The sequence below is a fragment of the Exophiala mesophila genome, assembly GCF_000836275.1.
Source record: "Exophiala mesophila strain CBS 40295 unplaced genomic scaffold supercont1.4, whole genome shotgun sequence".
Taxonomy (NCBI): domain Eukaryota; kingdom Fungi; phylum Ascomycota; class Eurotiomycetes; order Chaetothyriales; family Herpotrichiellaceae; genus Exophiala; species Exophiala mesophila.
In genome coordinates this window covers 1,253,861-1,272,842 of record NW_015622507.1, presented here as the reverse complement: position 1 = coordinate 1,272,842, position 18,982 = coordinate 1,253,861, and the positions used below count along the sequence as shown (strand labels likewise).

At 50.3% G+C, this 18,982-nt stretch overlaps 6 protein-coding genes across 8 annotated transcripts; 4 read left to right on the top strand and 2 right to left on the bottom strand.

Annotated features, from left to right (window-relative positions):
* The first annotated feature begins 1,512 nt into the window (after nt 1-1,512).
* On the top strand, nt 1,513-3,881 carry PV10_05677. 3 transcript variants are annotated; one of them, XM_016370377.1, is made up of 3 exons: nt 1,513-2,105; nt 2,157-2,373; nt 2,426-3,881. In XM_016370377.1, exons 1-3 carry the CDS (start codon nt 2,054-2,056, stop codon nt 3,753-3,755), a joined length of 1,599 nt encoding a protein of 532 aa, XP_016222670.1. In that variant the 5' UTR covers nt 1,513-2,053; the 3' UTR covers nt 3,756-3,881. The 3 variants fall into 3 exon arrangements, with proteins under 3 accessions (XP_016222670.1, XP_016222671.1, XP_016222672.1); XM_016370378.1 differs by having other exon boundaries at nt 2,093-2,373; XM_016370379.1 differs by lacking the exon at nt 1,513-2,105 and having other exon boundaries at nt 2,157-3,881.
* Nucleotides 3,882-4,135: 254 nt separating this feature from the next.
* On the top strand, nt 4,136-7,550 carry PV10_05676 (uncharacterized protein). Its single transcript, XM_016370376.1, has one exon. The coding sequence runs from the start codon at nt 4,431-4,433 to the stop codon at nt 7,137-7,139; it is 2,709 nt and encodes a 902-aa protein (XP_016222669.1). The 5' UTR covers nt 4,136-4,430; the 3' UTR covers nt 7,140-7,550.
* Nucleotides 7,551-8,116: 566 nt separating this feature from the next.
* On the top strand, nt 8,117-9,548 carry PV10_05675 (uncharacterized protein). Its single transcript, XM_016370375.1, has 2 exons — nt 8,117-8,391; nt 8,471-9,548. Exons 1-2 carry the CDS (start codon nt 8,221-8,223, stop codon nt 9,134-9,136), a joined length of 837 nt encoding a protein of 278 aa, XP_016222668.1. The 5' UTR covers nt 8,117-8,220; the 3' UTR covers nt 9,137-9,548.
* Nucleotides 9,549-9,773: 225 nt separating this feature from the next.
* PV10_05674 (uncharacterized protein) lies at nt 9,774-12,218 on the bottom strand. The gene is made up of 2 exons (XM_016370374.1): nt 11,927-12,218; nt 9,774-11,867 (listed from the first exon to the last, which is right to left on the bottom strand). The coding sequence occupies exons 1-2, from the start codon at nt 11,974-11,976 to the stop codon at nt 10,313-10,315; spliced, it is 1,605 nt and encodes a 534-aa protein (XP_016222667.1). The 5' UTR covers nt 11,977-12,218; the 3' UTR covers nt 9,774-10,312.
* Nucleotides 12,219-12,356: 138 nt separating this feature from the next.
* Nucleotides 12,357-13,652, bottom strand: PV10_05673 (uncharacterized protein). The gene is made up of 2 exons (XM_016370373.1): nt 13,397-13,652; nt 12,357-13,322 (listed from the first exon to the last, which is right to left on the bottom strand). Exons 1-2 carry the CDS (start codon nt 13,446-13,448, stop codon nt 12,409-12,411), a joined length of 966 nt encoding a protein of 321 aa, XP_016222666.1. The 5' UTR covers nt 13,449-13,652; the 3' UTR covers nt 12,357-12,408.
* Nucleotides 13,653-13,909: 257 nt separating this feature from the next.
* On the top strand, nt 13,910-15,827 carry PV10_05672 (uncharacterized protein). The gene is made up of 2 exons (XM_016370372.1): nt 13,910-14,197; nt 14,253-15,827. Exons 1-2 carry the CDS (start codon nt 13,955-13,957, stop codon nt 15,414-15,416), a joined length of 1,407 nt encoding a protein of 468 aa, XP_016222665.1. The 5' UTR covers nt 13,910-13,954; the 3' UTR covers nt 15,417-15,827.
* The last annotated feature ends 3,155 nt before the right edge of the window (nt 15,828-18,982 follow it).

The window sequence follows — 18,982 nt, the reverse complement described above, 5'->3', positions numbered from 1 at the left end:
GGGAGTAGGGTGCCAGGTACTCCCCGTATCGAGTCTAACTTCCAGCCCGCAAAACAAACAAAATTCATGTAGTCCTAAGCCTACCTCATCATGACGCAATACAACCAGAATGAGAGGGAACGGAAAAAAATGGCAAAAAAGGGATTTTGGTCACTACGAGGGTCGAACTCGCGACCTTGGAATAATTAGTTAGCCTTAATCGCACTTTGGAAGATCTAGCAATTTTGCTTACCTTGGCGTTTGCAAATTGTGTTTGCTATTAGCACCACGCTGTTCATTGTTAGATCAGATGCTAGGAAGCTGTTTGGAAAGATGCATTTACCTCTAACCAACTGAGCTAAGCGACCGTTGTGATTGTTGAAACAAATTTCAGCTTATTAAAATATATACAAATAGTTTAGCCGTGCCAAGAAATTGACATTATACCCTCGTGTAGTGCGAGTTTGATATCCTACACCAAATATACCTAGGTACTACCTAAGTCCCCTCAACGAGCTTTAGTTATGTTCCTCATCTCGGAATCAATTGACTGCTCACTCATACACCGGGAAACTGGCGCCAAGAAGAGTGGCAAGCCTAGCTGGGTATTCATTGCCTTTTTGTTCCTATCAAGATGGCATTCTAAAAGATTGCCATCAAGTCCCTTCTGTGGCATACATTCATGTCTTTACTGCATCTGCATCAGCAGAGCCCAGCACTATGAGATGCTATGGATGTAAAGACAGATGCGCAAACCTTAATTATTGACAAATTTCCCGGCACTTTGGATCAAGCAGGAGTTTCTGCTGTGCACTGTCTGCCGTCAACAGAATCATTTTCTCATACCCGCAGAAGTGTCCCAAAATCGGTTCTCAGATGCAAGTCCTAGATAGGTCGATACGAACGAGTGAGTCCGCTCGAAGGGGTTTATCTGAGGATACTCCGCGTGCCAGGAAGCCCCATTCAGTATTCTTGGTTGCATTAGGACAAGACTTTTCCTCGTACCTGTGCGTCCTTGTTGCCTCCTCGGCAAGAACACTTGTCCTCTGATCTACACCTCCCAGACTATTCTTCCCTACGACTTTCTTCCTCCAGATTTTGTCCTCGCATATTCAGCCAGATCAACCGACTACTAGTGTTCGTGGACTAGATTGAGAAATCGAGTCGGGCACACAGAAGTCGATCGAATCTATCTTTGTGAAGGATGAGATCATACAATGCCTTCAGAACAAGAAAACTGCCGAGGCACGACGCCTACAGGAGCAAGGCCGACGGCGATGAAGCATGAAAAGGAAACTATCCTCTGCTCATGTAGGTAGATAGATAATGCAATCAATGAGTAACAGTGCATATATATGTAATTCAAAGATCCAAGTCCACTATTCATCCACTTAGGTCATAATCTCCAATGACGTGTTAAAGCTGAGCACGTGACTTGTCTAATTGTGAGCCGGGTGGAGCGAATGTACTCGTACTTGGGCTTTTGGTCCATTCTCCCAGGTCCTAGGGTTTTAACAAGGTGAGAATATTGCCTCTCAGACGAGACAGTCGCCTTCAATTGCTCCTCGATGTCGCTGTAGTCTTCTTCAAAATTGGTGGCCAAACTCACAAGCAAATGCCCGCCCTCCGTTGAGATTGGCCGCAGCGGAGAATCGACGCCTGCGGTGCCGTTGGTCCACCGCCTCTCCAGCCAACGACCTAGGCGAACTCAAGTCCCCAACTGACTGAGAGTTGCGACTTATCTTCCCACATGTGAGCAGAAGGCATTCGACATCATAATGTACAATTGAGCCTTGCTATTCTCCCATCTTCCCTTCACCTTGTTACTGCGACGGTCAGCTGTCCGGAAACACCGCCGCCGATACCTAGCGTACCCGTTGCGAAATATCGACCTTACTGCGGGCAGCCAGCGCAGTTCAGGTCGCCGTTCGGCGTCCCTAATACACGCCGATCAAAACTTCGATGTTGGCAGCAAAGAGCCTGCTGCAAGCCCATAACATGACACCTCGCACGATATAACCAGTTGAGCAAGTACGATAACATTCCCGGCTTCGATGAGATTGGGTTTATCAAAATGGAGAAGGAAAAGGGAAATCCAGATGCCGGACTGCGGAGTCTTGATCATTGTACGTCCGTCTGTATTTTTGGAGAATGGCCGTTCTGATAACGACTTTCAGATAATATCATGCTCCCAAGATGGCGGTACATTTTGAGAGAACAGCTCATTCCCATTGTTCGATGGGAAACTCCTTATGTTGCATGGTTACAGAGCACCCTGAGGTCTCCAGCACTCGACACGTATTTCGCCATGTCTGCAAATTTGGGGACCCATACATTCTTCAACATCATGCTTCCGATCTGGTTCTGGTGCGGTTATACTGATCTGGGCCGAGGGTATGTCTCTCCTTGTCCAGTACTCATTACCAGTGGGTCTAATGGATAGTAGTATGACCCATATTCTGGCCATGGGGGTCTTTTTCAGCGGTTTCATCAAAGATCTCGTATGCCTGCCCCGACCCTTGTCCCCTCCACTTCAGCGAATCACCATGTCGGGGTCGGCGGCCCTGGAGTACGGCTTCCCCTCAACACATTCAACGAATGCGGTGTCGGTTGCTGTGTATGCCATTCTGTTACTCAGGGAGAACAGTGCTGAGCTGTCGCCTAATATGAGCTTAGCAATCCAAGTCCTAGCCTACTTCTACGCCTGTTCAATCATCTTGGGGAGGCTATACTGCGGCATGCATGGATTCTTTGACGTTGTCTTTGGCAGCGCTCTCGGAGCAGCTCTCGGGCTGTTGCAATTTGCCTACGGGCCTGTTTTTGACGAATGGTTCTTTGCCGGAAATATGAAACGTGTTCTGCTTGTGATACTCAGTATTCTGGTCTTGGTCCGAATTCATCCTGAGCCAGCAGATGACTGTCCTTGCTTCGACGACAGTGTGGCTTTTGCAGCAGTGGTCATAGGCGTCGAGTTTGGTACCTGGCACTTTGCCAAATCTCCTCACTCATGGTCATACCCATCTCATGGGACAGTACCCTTCGACCTGGAGCAAATGGGATGGTTCGTGGCTGTTGCCCGCATCTTGTTAGGAGTCGTGGTGGTCTTCGCCTGGCGAGGTGTGATGAAGCCTTTGTTGCTCAAATCTCTTCCGCCCCTGTTCCGAATCATTGAGCAGTTAGGGTTGAGTCTTCCTCGGCGATTCTTCAAACCTGCGTCTCAGTATAAGACGGTGCCTCGACAACGCCATGACGACAACGTTATTCCCTACGCGAGGGACATTCCCGAGCTCATTTCCTCGTTACGTCGGAGAAGGGCTGTCTCCATCGGTCCACAGTCCGAAGCAGACGCGTACGAAACCCTGGCGTATCGTGAGAAGAGGCGACGTGACAGCCTGACGGCAAACGGGTCACCAAATTCTCCCAAGGGGATCTCGCCCGAGCGAGGCTACGTTGGCGACCAGACTACAGATGGCCACGTCAGTCAAAGCGTTGGTAGGAACAGATCCAGTAGTCTTGAAATGTTTCGAGCCCAGATGGGTACGGGGATGGACAGTCTATCTCCCCAGCCAGTGCGCTCGCCTCCGGAGGTGGATGGAAAGGGCACGTCAGATATGGACGAACTGCAAGCCAAGAGTTTGTTCTCGAGTATTCAACGACCACGCGTGAGATATGATGTGGAGGTTGTGACGAAACTGATTGTGTATAGTGGAATTGCTTGGTGGTCGGTGGAAGGGAACCCACTCCTATTCAAATACATTGGTCTTGGAATGGAGTGACGGACCGGTCGGCCGTTGGAACAGAGGATTCAAACGGTTGTCTTCCAAAGCGTTTGCAAGCTTGTATTGGAGATATATAATAGAAGATAGTTATATTGATGAAGTCTCAAATTCTCGCCAAAGAGTGAGAGATGAGCGGTTTGGTATATATGGAAGTATCCACGATGAATTAGGGTAGGTACCTGCCTGCCTAATGTCTTCTAAGGTATAAGACTTGTAAAGGGTGCAAGGAAGGAATGACCGTATCAGTCCGATCTGGCCCTGCTAGCAACTGACCATTAGCGTCATACTAAAATCCGATTGATGGCTTGGCACGACTAACGTAGTTCTAGTTCATCTCTCCACCGTCGCGCGTTCGTTTTCTGTTCCGCGTGCATCATCTCGTCTCCAACTTTGTTCACGGCCGATCTTCGAGTCGATCTCAAGTTTGATTACTTTCTCAAGATTCCCTCATCTCCATCTCCTTCGCAATTCTTTTTACGGAAAGATACATACTTGCGCAGTGTCCCCGAATTCCAATCCATACTTCTCCCGACACTTCTTCAAATCCACTCACATTCCGGTCCTCGCTGCCGGCGCAATCCAACTCCAACTTCTTCCCCCACCACCCTCACATTACCTCCATCGTGGCTATCTCAACGAGCGCCCTTTTTTCCTTCCTTCTACCTGCCAACCATGGCTGACTTCTCGTCTTTCATGGACTGGACCCCTGCGACTCCACCTCCAACAATCAATCCTTATCCTGAAGACTACATCCCCGGTGGTTGGGTTGACAATCTTGCTGTACCCGGTGCTGGTGTCTTCGCGCGATCTGCGCCGGAAGGCTTCCTCCCCAAGGCAAAAAGACTCTGCTTCGGTTTAGCACAAACTACCCAATACCTCGCCAATATCGCCGCAACTCCTTTGTACTGTATCGTACGTCGAGTTCGCAAGCAACAGTTGATTCGCTTCAGAAGATCGAAGCCGAGACAAACTCTTTCACCCAAGAGTTCACACCACGCCCCCCAACGCCCATCCATTGCTCAAGCGGCCAAATCTGTCGCATCCATCCCCTCAACAGATGCCCAGACTCAGACCACCTACACTAATTCTATTCATCGACATACACCAACTCAGTATCATACCCTGCCTGCCAGCACGGTCAAACCGACGCGAGTTGGTACTCGATCAAATACCCAGGCAAAGAAGATTTACTATACACTACCGAAGCTTGAAGACTTCTTGCAACCAGTAAATCGGCCCCTTAGTGGCCTCAAGAGGAGACGAGATAGCACAACTGATGCTGCTCAAGTCTCACGCAAATCCAAGTTTGCAAAACGTCCCCATATCAGAACGCTACATCACCAACCTCTCTCCGGCCGACAGCTTAACAATCAGCCCCAAGAGGCTCAAGGAGCAGCAGAGATTTCTGAAGCAATGGCAAATGATCAAATCTCTTCGTCCGGGCCTCCACTACTACTGGAACAACAACAAACAACTTCGACGGTACAAACCACAGAGTCCGATAGCATCCTCGATAGCATCCACTTCACTCCACCTCCTGAAGATCCTCCGCAACAAGTCAAGACACCTCAGGCTAGACCACGATCACAGCCGCTGCCTGTAGGATCTCTAAACCAATCGTTCCCAGTATTACGCCCGATCTCCCCGCCTTCAGAAACAGATATTAACGCCCAACATGAGGACAATGAAGAGGAGGAGGACAGCGATTCGGACGACGACTATCTATTGCATGCTGAGAGAATGTTGAGAATCGGAAGTCCGCCGATCAGAACTGCACAGTCACGGGGAACCCGTAGCGCACAGACCGCGTTTGCCGTTGCATCGCGTCCGAGCGCCCAACCAGCCATAACATACACAACATCCTCGACTTCACCAACACCTCCAATTGTTGTTCATGGCGAAGCATCACCGTTGACACTCAGCTCCGATGATGCTCTTGAGGAGTCCTTGCTATCTCCACTCCGAATCAAAGCTCGTCGTTCAACAACACCAAAATCCACCAGATCCATCTCACCGACGTCTCAAAAGACTCCAGAATCTGATATTTCTTCTGCATGGGAAGTATCTCCACGGGACATGTTGCCCATCGAGCTCATTCTGTCGCCATGTGCTGGCAGAAGTTCTTCATCTCTGGATATCTCACCACCTTCTCACGGGATGGACATGCAGGAGATAGCCATCCCCGCTTCTGGAGGCGACTCGCCTGCTCAAGAGGCTATCCTCACAACCAAAGACGCCGACTGCATTGCCAAGAGCGGTCAACAGGTACCGGACGAGGCTGTCCTCTCCACAGAAACACGTGAAGCAAACCAGGACGTGTCAACAAATAGCGCTGACACACTGTCCAAGCCTCCTGAGACAGTCAAGAGTACACCGGTTGAAGGTGTAACTCCCGCAACAGAAGAAGATCTGGCGGAAACAAGCAGCTTTGCAAAGTTGGCTGAATCTGGTGCAAACACTCCAGAACTCTCAGCAACAAGCGATTCGCCTGCACAGACCGATGGCCAGACGGCCCCGACGACACCGGTCCGAATCCCCATTCAAGCATTCCGAGAGCTTGACCTTGGCAAGGATTTTGATTCCGATTTAGGAACACCGAAAGCAAACATACACTCTGCTCAGAAAAGTCAACGTGTTACTCGAGCTGAAAGTAAGAGACTCGAGGCGCTCCAACAAGCTCAAACATACGCCATCAGTCCACTCGCAGAAGAATGGAACCCAAAGATTGAGAAAGCTTTGAGACATGGAATCAAAGGCTACCAGGCAACAGATCTCACTCGCGTGGTGCCACTTACCAGAACCGACAGCACCTCCAGCTGGTTGAACGATGAAGTAATCAATGGATATTTGGAGCTCATTGTCAAACATGGCAATCAGAACGACCGACCCACGCAAAAGATTCCGTCGCTGGTCACGTTCAACTCATTCTTCTACAGCAACCTCAATAGCAAAGGCTACGACGGTGTGCGACGATGGAGCAGCAGAAAGAAGATTGGAGGCAAAGCCTTGCTCGAAACGGAATATGTGTTTATTCCTATCAATCTCGGCGCCCACTGGACACTCTGTGTGGTGTCGGGCAAGAATAAAACAATCACACACTACAACAGTTTAGGACGCGGTGGCCCCTTTGTTGGAAAGGTTCTGAGCTGGGTCCAACAAGAATTGGGCAGCGCGTTCAAAGAAGAAGAGTGGACACTCGAGGCCGATGGCCAATCCCCCCAACAGACCAACATGAACGATTGTGGCGTTTTCACCATTACGAGTGCGCGCCAGATCATGCTAGGAATGACTCCTATGAGTTATGATGCCAACGATATTCCACTCCAGAGGAGGAGAATCGTGGCAGAACTCATTAATGAAGGTCTCATCCAAAGCCTATGAAAGTAACGAGCTGAAACGAAATTACGAACAAAGGATGTGATACCCACGAAGAAACGCAACAGAACATTAATCGTGCACAGATAAGTACGAACAAGGACAGTGATACCCAGGGGAAAAGGATCATGGAATAATACAAGCACAGGCGTTTGATTTGGAAAAGCATGGGGAATGGCCGAAGAGTGATACCCAGAGAAAAAGATCAAGGAATGATACCAACCCTGGCGTTTGATTTGGAAAAGCCCGGGCAATGGCCGAAGGGTGGTCTAAGCAGATTCGAGATTGATGGCACAGGAGCCCCGTGGCGGTAAGATTAGGATATTGAGAGCCATGTTCAAGGCTCGCTTTTTGAAAGAGGCAATCCTCCTATGGGAGAAGGAAAATGCTAGATAGGAGCATCAGTGTAAATCAGACGTACAATCCAATGTGACTTTTGTACAAGTTGTCAAAATACATCAGCATGATCGATGCCTGTAATTGAGGAAGAAGAGCTGGCAACAAGGTTGAGGCTTACTTGTCGATGACTGGGAAAAGAATATGGTTTATGGATCAAATTTTCGGAAATCGTTGCTTAAACCAAGTCAAACTCTGGCACGAATAGTTCAAGGGTAGAATCTCAGTTTCCCATACTGAGGGCCCGCGTTCGAGGTTCGTTGGACTCTCCTCATGGAGTGGCTTTGAGTGGTTCCTAATTGTCTAATGTAGTCGCGGTTCGTGCATCTGATTTGCTTTTTGCAAGTTTCTTTTTTGCATCCTATTGTGAATGCTCAATATGAGCCACCTGTGCCCCGAGATGCGAATCATCCCTGGGGAGGGGTGAGCAGCATCTCCAGTCTCACTTCTACCTTGAGTGCGGGGTGCATGATGTGAAATCTCACGTGACTATCTAGACGAGAACGTCTGTCTCACGTGGGCTCGTCATTGGTCCAACTGAGTGCATCATGCATCCATGACATTCGACTGCGACTACGCCACACCACAATTCTCTCACATCTATCAATCGGCACTCTTCTCTCGTCCTACTCTTGCCCTCGTTCCAAAATTTAGCCGCAAAGTACCTCGAATAGCCCTAGGCCTTGCAAATATGGCATCAACTGCTAAATACCAACCTGCACCGCAGCGCGACTCTCTCGACGAGCCTCATTCCGCCTACACCCAGGCACCACCGAGTTACCAAACCGCAGGCCCCAGCATCAACGAAGGCGGTTATGGAACTCCCCGGGCTGAAGATGACAATTTACCAGATGACTTCAAGGTGAGATTGATGCCCCTACGAACATCTTGAGTTGTGTTCTTGACCTGATCATGGCTGACTGGAATGATGTGTATAACAGTTTGGAGGCTCAGTGGCCGAAGCGACCCTCGACATCCGCATGTCGTTCATCCGCAAGGTCTACAGCATCTTGACGGTCCAGCTCCTACTCACCGCAGCGCTATCGTCCCTATCCTTCTTCTCCACCGGATATCGCAACTGGATCCAGTCCAACGCATGGATGATGTGGCTGTCGCTCTTCGGAGCCATTGGCTTCATGCTCCTCACATTCTGGAAACGCAAGTCATATCCGACCAATATGCTGTTCCTGGCCGGGTTCACGGGTCTCGAGGCATATAGCATTTCGGTCGTCACATCCTTCTACGAAAGTCGAATCGTCGTCCAAGCCTTGATCCTCACCCTAGGCATCTTCGTCGGATTGACCTTGTTTGCCTGCCAGACAAAATATGATTTCACAAATTGGATGCCCTATCTGTTTGGCGCCTTGTGGGTATTGATCATCTTTGGCTTCATGGCGGCTTTCTTTCCCGGCGGCAAGACTATCGAGTTGGTCTATGGTGTGGTTGCGGCCTTGATCTTCAGTGGCTACATCCTCGTCGACACTCAGTTGGTCATGAGACATTATCACGTCGAAGAGGAGATTGCCGCAAGCATCAGCCTTTACCTCGACATTCTCAACCTCTTCCTCGCCATCCTCCGAATCTTGAACAGCCAGAACAACAATTAAGCTACGGGGTCTGATTCTATATCGAATGACAGATGTCGGTGCAATAGATCACCCTAAGTCTCGATCTACTTCAGCCTATGCACGACACAAAGAAAGCAATTCCCCCCTTGACACACGCCCTGGCGGGAGACTGAATCCGTTGGCATTGGTTCACGTCATATCAGGCAATGCGCGTTCGTCTGTAAGCACAAGATTGTGGACAAGCGTACTTGCATGATACGGACAAGTCGGCATGGAGGATCAACGACAGTATCTGGTATGAAATGAAGGAAGGTGACTTGTTTGGATTCTGACCTGTATCAGTATGGATGGAGGCAGTCTGGAGTCGATTCAGGCAATTTGGTATTTGACAATCGTGTCCGGCCGTAGCCACAAGTTTCTATCATAGCTAATATACAAACTTATCTGTGTATTGTACTCCCCTTTCTATGCATTGATCCGAAAATAGAGGTGTATTATATATTTGAAATTGGTCGCAACATGTCGACGCTTTTTGGACGACATGCCATAGTTTCTTAGAGTAGAGATAGACGCCTCCCCAATAAAAATATATATAATGTTCCTATCACCCACAAATGTCGTTTCAGAGCCGATTGTATCTCTGTATGACATAATATGGACGTTATTTCAGTCTCTACCCGCTGAACATGGAGAGATGACAGGTATGTGTTTGTGAGTGTGTGTAAAAATAATTGAATACGCCCCAGCCTAATTCCACCTCCTGTCCTATGCTATGCTCTAATGTGCTCCGCCATGCGATACTATGCTATATCATCAGACGCGCAATGCAGTACAACGCAACGCCGTAATTTCACTTAATCAAAATGTCTGCTGGCGTGGAAGACCAGTACTGTTCCGGATGCAAACGACCACGTAGCTTTTCAGCCTCGCACTGACACGGCGATTGGGCTGAAGAGACATGGAACTTAGGTCGATCCAAGACGCATTTCGTATGGACCAGCTTAGCTTGTAGCGGCCTGTGAGACTGGGGACCAAATTTAACAGCTCCAAAGTCTCTTCGTAGTCGAGTGGTTGAAGAAATGGAGTCACTTGGAGTGTGTTTCCACTTATCGACCATGGCTCGGGTGTGGTCTCTCATGCTCCTGCAGTCCAAACATGATCTGCTTCTCCGGAGTCGATACCTGCGTACTGGATTTTGGGGAGCGGGCCTTGCGATCAATGTCCTGAAGCGTTAAAGATAATGTTAGTCGTCAAACAGGTGATCATGACAACAACACCATAGATTGCCAACGCGAGGCTCAGCTTCCGTAACAAATTGCGTCGGAAGGTTCGAGTACGTCTCAAAATACTTCCAGCTCCGATGCTTAGAAAGCCAGAATTCGCCAGCAATGTTTGGCTTTCCCGAAGATGGTCATCAGCTGCGTTGTCATCCTCCTCAGCTTCGTCGCCTGACTTGCTGGCGCCTTCTTCAGCGTCGTAATCATCTTCTTCTTTGAGAAGTCGTTGATGAAGGGGCGAGTCGGGTGAAGAGATTTTGTAATAGAAGAGACCGGGCAGGATGAAGGAGATGGACGTACTGCCCGTGGACCCGACATAAGCGAGAACTCGGTCCAGACTAGCGACAGTCATTGCGACAAGATAGCTGAGAATTATGATGACGGTGGTGATGGCAGCGAAGCGGGTTTCGCTCATCTCGCTTGTACGCGGGCGGCCTGCAAGAAGTGGAACAGTACGAGGCGGACTCGATTCCACGGAGGGAGTGCCAGAGGCAGATCGAAATTTGGACTTTAGCTTATCGCTGGGGCGCCATTTCAACACGGCATCCACGCTGGCGCGGCAAGGGTGTACCTGAAGGGGGTACGAGAACATGACCAAAATGACGATCATGGCTTGACCGATGGTGGTTGATACAGAGGGCGCATAATTGGCGACGATGTTGCCGCTCATTTCATTACCAAAGGATAGATAGCCTGCCACTGCAACCAGGACATAAATGCCTCCAGCTGATCCAATGGAGGCTGTCACGACGCTGGTAGTGCGGAAATGGGAATTGTCGTGGATCTCGTTGAGGATGCTGAACATGTTTTGGTGACAAGTATATGCAAAAACGATGACGGGAAAGGAGGACAAAGTAGGGACGACTCCAGCCCATTTGAAAACACGCAATGGCGTCTTGTATCCCTCTGGGGGCAAAGTGTCGTGTGCAGCAAAATGATAGACAACGAGAATGACCAGATATCCAATCGAGATAAGAGCAATGACCGAGGTATACTTGAGCGAATCCAGGCGGCGTAGAAACGAAAATGGAATGACGACAAGCATGAAAGCAGTGACCCAAAAGTGTCGGTCGAACATGAAAGGTCCCAAACTGTCCTCACTGGCAAAGCCTCGGACCACCTTGGGCATCAGGTCTCCGATGATAATCAGATAGCTGACACCCACTCCAAAACACTTGACTGAGATGGCAGCATCGAATATGACGGCGGCGTTGGGGTATGTGATCTGCGACAAGGCGAAGAAGCTGGCGGAACCGCGCTCGAGGTAGGCAGCGCAGCGAGTTTGGAGGTAGAGTCCGAAGCCCGCAGTTGCTCCCGCGAACAGGATGACGAGCACGCCCAGAAGAATTCCCATATGTGACAAGGCCAGTGGCATGGCCAGGACGCCGGCGCCGACAATGGTATTTAAGAGGTTAATGACACTGCTGGCCCATGATGCCTGGCCTGCAGTACCAGTGAGGTCACGTTTGGAGCGGGTGGGTGTGCGGGCACGCCTAGAGACACACGTTAGAGACTCGACGCGGACACCAAAGTGACAGCTTGTGTAACGTACCGACGTGCACGAGAGTGCGGTCTGCTGGACGAGGCGGAGCCTGAGGCCATTTTCAGGTCAAGAGGATAAAGGGCAGATGATGAATCGGTCGGTCGGTCGGTCGGTCGGTCAATCAATCGATCAATCAGAACAGTTCAGTCGTTTCACGGGGAGCTAGTCCTCGCCCATGACTCTGTTTCGACCCGCGCATATATTGAAGCCAGAGTGGTATATGTCATGAATTGACACAGAGAGGAAATGAATGATGCAACAAACGCCCAATGTCGCAATCGGTGACTGGGGTGAATTTGGCATGGCGGATAATTGAGAGAAGAAAGCGTGACGGCGCCGAGACAATGGGTCACGTGCGATCATTTGAAGCTCACGTGTCAGCCTGCTGAAACTACTGAGTGAGCCTTGGCATGTCTTATTGCTTGTGTAAGATCTATCTGTTTCATTCATGCTTGTCTAGAAACAGTCATGGCTTGATTTTTACATTCAAGCTACTGAACCTGACCCCAGCCTGGCTTCAACAAACCCTGGATTTCCTCAATGATAGGCTCTCCATGACTAGCCGAGGCACCAGGTGCTCCTGACGCGTACGGCCCAACGTTGCCAAACATGGGTACATCTCTGACGGTGCGCGCTAGAACCTCGAGGACACTACCTCCGTGGATATCAATGGTCTGATCATTGCCGCCAGCAGTGGTTCCCAGGACAGTGCTGACCGATTGATCTTTGACGCATGCCAACATGATCCTGGCCACATTCTCGGGCGTCACCCACTCGTCGGTGTCCTCGTTGATGATTTTTAACTTGTCAGGATCTTCAGTGAACAATGGGGTCTTGACTATTCCGGGCATCACTGCAGTGACACGAATGCCGTAAAGTTGTTCCAAAGGCGCCATTGCTCGCACCAGAGCCTGGACTGCGTGCTTTGAGGCATGGTAGACGGGAAATGGAAGAGACGCCGTCTCTCCAGCGATACTTGAGATGTGGACAATGCTCTTGGGGTTTGACGCGCTGGAAGGGGTTGAGGCATTCAAAAAATGGGAGATAGCCATTTGGGTGACACGGATTGGGTGAGTCAAGTTGATATCGAGGTGCTTATACCTCCCTCCCAAAGGATCATCCACTGACTCTGCCGATCCGGGGGGATACCAGAAGTTGCTCCAATGTGGTTCAAATACACCAGCACCTGGGCATACAATGTCGACAGAAGAGAAGTTGTCAATAGCAGCTTTAAACATATTGTTGAGGTCGGCCCATGAGGTGACATCGGTCTTTTGGAAAACGGCCTTGGGCTGGGACTGGTACTTGTTGACAAGATCTTGAGCTTCCGGACGCAAGGCCAGATCGCCAATCACGACATTGGCTCCATTCTCGAGCAAGAGTCGCGCAAATTCCAGATTGATGCCTAGGGTCATTGGACATGTCAGTAGCCAGCCGTAGAGGTGGGGGGCGAGGGTGAGGGAGATCACGGCTTCATACCGGAGCCAGCGCCCGTCACAATGGCCGTCTTTCCTTGAACTTGTTGGGCCATCTCGAATTGGGGATGTGAGAGGTAGATATGAATTTGAAGGGGTCAATATCACAAAGACTTGGACGGGGAGAGAAAGCTTCGAGGTTATTTGAATACTGGGAGCAGACTGGGCATGATTAAATGAAAACGACAAACCGTTTCCTCAACATCACACCTTGACACCTAGTCGAATGGCTTCTGCCGGTGACCCATTGAGGGTTCAAGCAGGTCAGGCCGTTGAGGGGTCATTTGGGGTTTGCCTCACCTACACGAGTCGTAAAAAGCTTCAGATCAGTGTAATCCGAGGTTAACAGAGGTGGAGGGTCTGCCAATCAGCGTTCACGAGTAATTCCTTCTTCGTTTGTCCTCTGTAACTTCACTAGTCCCGATTTGGCAGACTATCCGGTATCGATGTCGGAAGACTTCAAGGCATAAAAGAGTGATGCGCAACTGGAGGAAAAAAGTCGAACAACTTGAAATAGCAAACACCTCAAGTATAGGACAAGAAAACGCAAACCTTTGCAAAGATGAAGCAGAGTCTCTGTGCTGTCGGAAAGCGAGCTGCATCGACTCTGACCAAGGAAGCTGGAGATATCAGTTCTGTCTTCCCCTCCTTGTCGGGTAAGAAGCCAGACCCGCTTCCGCCAAGGTTTAGCCAGTTAAAGAAGGAACTGATTCGGGGGAATGAGAACGCCATCAGAAGCTCCTGGCAGAGGCTCGTAGAGAGCCTGCAGGCCGAAGTACACGAGATCAAATCAGCGGGCAGTGATGTATGTTAGTGACCGATCCCTCTATTGACCAACTTCTGAGTCTTTACTCCTCTAGGTCATCCCCGTCATTGACTATCACGAGGTCGCCTCGGGGCAAGTCCCCGAAGCAAAGCTAGCCGAGATCCGCCATCGTGGGACAGTGGTCGTTCGCAACGTGGTCCCAAGATCCCAAGCGTTGGACTTGAAGCACCGAGCAAAAGAGTACATCGCCGCAAATCAATCGAAGGTTAGAGCATTCCCTGCCGACGACCCTGCCGTATACGAGCTGTACTGGAGCCCATCTCAAGTCGAGGCGAGGGCCAATCCCAACCTGCTCAAAACGCAGTCATTTCTTGCGTCCTTCTGGCACTCGTCTGATCCAAAGTCGGAGATCTCAACGAGCTACCCTTTGTCATATGCAGACCGATTTCGCATTCGACGGCCAGGCGACGCCAAATTCGCCCTGGGTCCGCACACAGACGGGGGTAGCCTTGAACGATGGGAAGATCCCGAGTACTCCCACGTGTACCGGCCCATCCTGCAAGGGCAATGGGACAGGTATGACCCATTTGATGCGTGTCACCGTATCAATGCAAAGATGGACATGTACAATGGTGCCGGAGCCTGTAGCATGTTCCGGCTGTTCCAAGGCTGGCTGTCCATGTCATCGACTGGGCCTGGAGAGGGCACATTGAAAGTCTGCCCTTTGCTACGACATGCCACGTCTTACCTGATGTTGAGGCCATTCTTCGACTTGGAGTCAGGCAGGCTCAATCTTGATGCCACATTCCCCAACTCAGTGCCTGGAGCTTGTCAAGAATACAACCCCCAAACACATCCACACTTGGAGCTCGACTCAACCATGGTCAGCATGCCCCAAGTTGAACCTGGGGATTATGTTGCGTGGCATTGTGACACCATTCACGCCGTCGATAAAGAGCACGTAGGTAAGGGGGATAGTAGCGTTCTCTATATCCCCGCCTGTGCGATGACGAAATCCAATCTGGAGTTTCTGGGGCGGCAGCGCAAGAGTGCTTTGAAGTACAGTCCACCTCCTGATTTCCCAGGCGCTGGTGGTGACGGAGAGATCGGGTTTCACGGCGCGATCGATTGGCATCAAGTTAATGCCCAGGGGAAAAGGGCAATGGGTCTTGGGAATATGCCCTGGGATGTTCAAGAGGGGATGAGTGAGGGAGAACGTCGAGTCATTGAAGAGGGCAACCGTCTGCTCTTCACCTGACTGGCGGCATCAGAAATCCGGTCAGTGGACAAGGTGAGACAAGACAGTGTTGCATCAAGGCTGGCTGTGAGACTTCACAGGGTAGTTGATGTAGATACAGTCACGGGAGAAGAGTTTTTAGGATCCACATAGATGGGACAGTGTTCTGTCGGTACAGGCAGTGACGTCGAGCAGCCATTAACAGTGGATGTGAAACAAAGTCACTGCATGTGGGGAAGACGCAATCAGTCTGCCTTTACCAAGATCTGAATCCTGGTAGTTTCAGGAGGACATCGATCGACAAAAGTTGAGGAGGTAGAGGATTCCCTGCCGATGCAGATCTTCTTCAAAGCCAAGTTAAATGCTTGAGGTCCAATGGCCGCCTGAAGGGCTTCTACGGTCAATTTATGCGCAAGGTGCCGGGAACATCAGAGTGATGAAGGGGTTGTTGAGTCACCCTTGTTATTGCGTCCGAGAAAAACCTAGTATGTGACATGTCCCCCGTCTGGATTTTTCGCACAGATGCATAGAAAATTCAAAATGGTCGCGAGAGGCCTTGGGAGTGGTAGGACGTGGCAGCTGCACGTGGCAGAGGTGAAGCGAGACGCAGGGGCATGGTTGAGTGGACTCTGAACATGGACTGGCACGATGGTAACCGAAGAACGAAGCGGGTTGAAGAACAACCTACAGACGCGTTAGTGGAAGCAGGAAAATGGAGGGGCACGCACGGGGGACAGTGGACACATGGGTCTTTGCGGGCTTATAGCAAATCGCCGCACTTTGGCGTGTTGTGAGTGGCTAACAGCGAGGGAAAGCAAATGAAGGAAGAATCCTCATTCGAGGGAAGAGAGAAAGTGTGTGCGTCTTGTGATTGAGAGTTTCATGCCGGCAACTGCAGACGCGTCTCGGATGCAGAGTCGTGGATGACGAGGATGACGAGGATTGTCGGTCTCCATCGCCTGATGAAATGGATCCAGAAGCGGGTTAGATAGCTGTCTGCCACGCCTTTGAAGATGACACTGGCAGCACCCTAAACGTAGGCGAAACCCGGGAAAACTTCGATGTTGATTGTGACGGTCAACCTTGTGAAGACGTGCAAGAAAAAGTTTTGTCGACAAAGCACTCGACAACATGAACACCAAGAATGACCCTGAATGTTGCTGGACCCTGTGAATAGATGTTGGTGGTTACTGGAGGCTTCGTGAAAGGTTGCCTGAAGTAGAGTTTTATCTGGAGTAGAGAAGGGTCTGGACTTGACTCCAGATAGAAGGGTCCTCAGGGCCTCAGTCCCCAGGTGCTCGGCCCTGACAGCGTGACAGCCTACGACGTGGGTTTGACTTTAGGCCCCCGGCCCTCCGAAAGCCTAAGGGGCAATCACCGCCTTTGGTACCTGAGGTAGGTACCTGACCTACCGACCTACTCCGTAATAATTGATTGGGCGGGCCACTCTCCTGGAGAGTTATTTTGAGGACCAGCCTACTTAGGGCGACTTGCGACATTTGTTAAACGAAGAAAGGACCACCTAAAGTAGAGTGACTGTTAGAGTGACTATTTATTACTACGAATACATACGGAGTAGGTACCTCGTGTATTGGTCTACCTGTCAGCACTTCTCGCTTATCCACCATCGAGATGAACGCCGAAGAACAGTGCCAGCTAACTACCATGGAAGTCACCGAGGGGGTTTCTCAGTCGTTTTCCAAGCATCCCCCCACCACCCGAACCTCGTGTTTTCCTTCTTCAGGGCAGAGCGAGTAGCATGGCCGTAAGCTAGGGCTCAGGATTGTCCAATTTACAAGCTGTATGCCACACATAGGAGAGGACTTGAGACCGAAGCTGAGCCTCCGGTATCGTTGTCGTGTACAGTACATACAGTGGGCTGACACTGTGGAAATGTACCTGCATGGATGTGAGAGCCGCGGACGGCAGGGAATCAAATACCCGATTGGGATACCTACAGAACTGCAAGTAAGGGCGAGGACGTCTCGGCCCCCATAGGTCCCCTCGGCCATACAGTAGGTGTCCAGGGTTCAGAGATTGTCCACATATAACCATAGGGTGGGCAGAAACACTCGTACCTAAGGTACCTAGGTACGTAGTACCTGGTCCCTATTGAATTCCCGAATGCAGGTACTAGACTTTTTCGACAAGGGGTCCAGATACAGTACGATGACCAGATTCAATTTGAACCCTTTTGAGGAGGTGGTGCAATTCAGAACAGATTGTTGATTCATGAACCATCGTCTGATGTCCAAAGTCCCTCGCACAGAAGCGGTCCAGTGGATGAGAGTAATTATGTTAAGTACCTAGTACCGCAACTTAAGCACCTCGGCATCGAACATGTCGATAATGTAAAAAGCCCAGTTCATAATTTTATTGATGCAGATTTTCCCCCAACTTGGACCCCTGGCGCAACGGTAGCGCGTTCGACTCCAGCGATGCGGTATCGAAAGGTTATCTGTGTACGTATCTTTGCTCAATGGATGTACCTTCATTCCACTAATATGTTTCATTGCAGTCAAATCAGGTGGGGTTCATCTTTCGTTTTTGCTGCTCTCCTTTTTTTTCTAAGACTAGACGAGTGATGCTCAATTCAAGGCTCAGTCATAGGTCAGGCTAAAGCGGCCTTCGCTCGGTCACGAAGATCAACACCATATAGCAGTTATGTTTTTCGTTCTCTAGTAATTACGGTATTGTAGGGTCGACAGCTTGCTAGATGATGCCTACGACCTGCGTGGGGGCCACAGTGGGCGAATACGGGGTATGTGTCAATTGCAACGCCTTCGGGCGGTGCCTCCCTACTGGTCCCTCCCTACCAAGGTGATATGTGATTGTACTTGGGATAGACTTGAAAGTACCAGCACGCCTGTCCCAAGTTGGCCATTTGTGAAGGTAGCTACGTTTCTGGCCCATGCTTGCACAAGAGGTAACGAGTATGTCCATCCGAATGGCTTCGCCTCTTGGGTCCGCACGAGTATTACGATTCTAAGTTGGTCTCAGGTACCACTTCTGCCACTGAACCTTGCACCCGAATCGATCCACAAGCTGTCAGTCGCGTTTTCCTTGTTCCTAGCTGTTGGGCCGTCACTGTCAGTCAATCAGTGTCAGACGGGCAGACGGGCCGGGTCCAGACGGCTGTTAACCATCACTCTGGGTTCGGGGGCCCCCTAGACTGGAGCGCCTGCGTACCTAGGTAGGTACCTAGGTAGCCATGTGTGCAGCGGGCGTGGAATTGAGCACACCAGCCCAAAAGTGGAATGATGCCATTTGGAGGCCTCGTGGGCGCCCCTCGGCCGCTCGTGCCAACAGCGGGCGATGAGATCAGAGGACCTCAAGCCTTGCCTGGTCTAGCCATCTCTTCTGTATCAATTCTCAAAAGCAAAGTCCAATCTCAAGAGCCCACCTATCTTATCTTGATCTTGGAAAACAATCCCACAAGGGTGGGATGTGCACAAGTGGCTTAGTTCTAACTACTGCATCTCTCCAAGCATGCAGGCCGCCTCGCAGCCTCGTAAGCGATGCATCCATCGAGATTCGTTAAGCTAACATACTTGAGCCGTCTATCAATGTGCACAGAAAATGCGGCG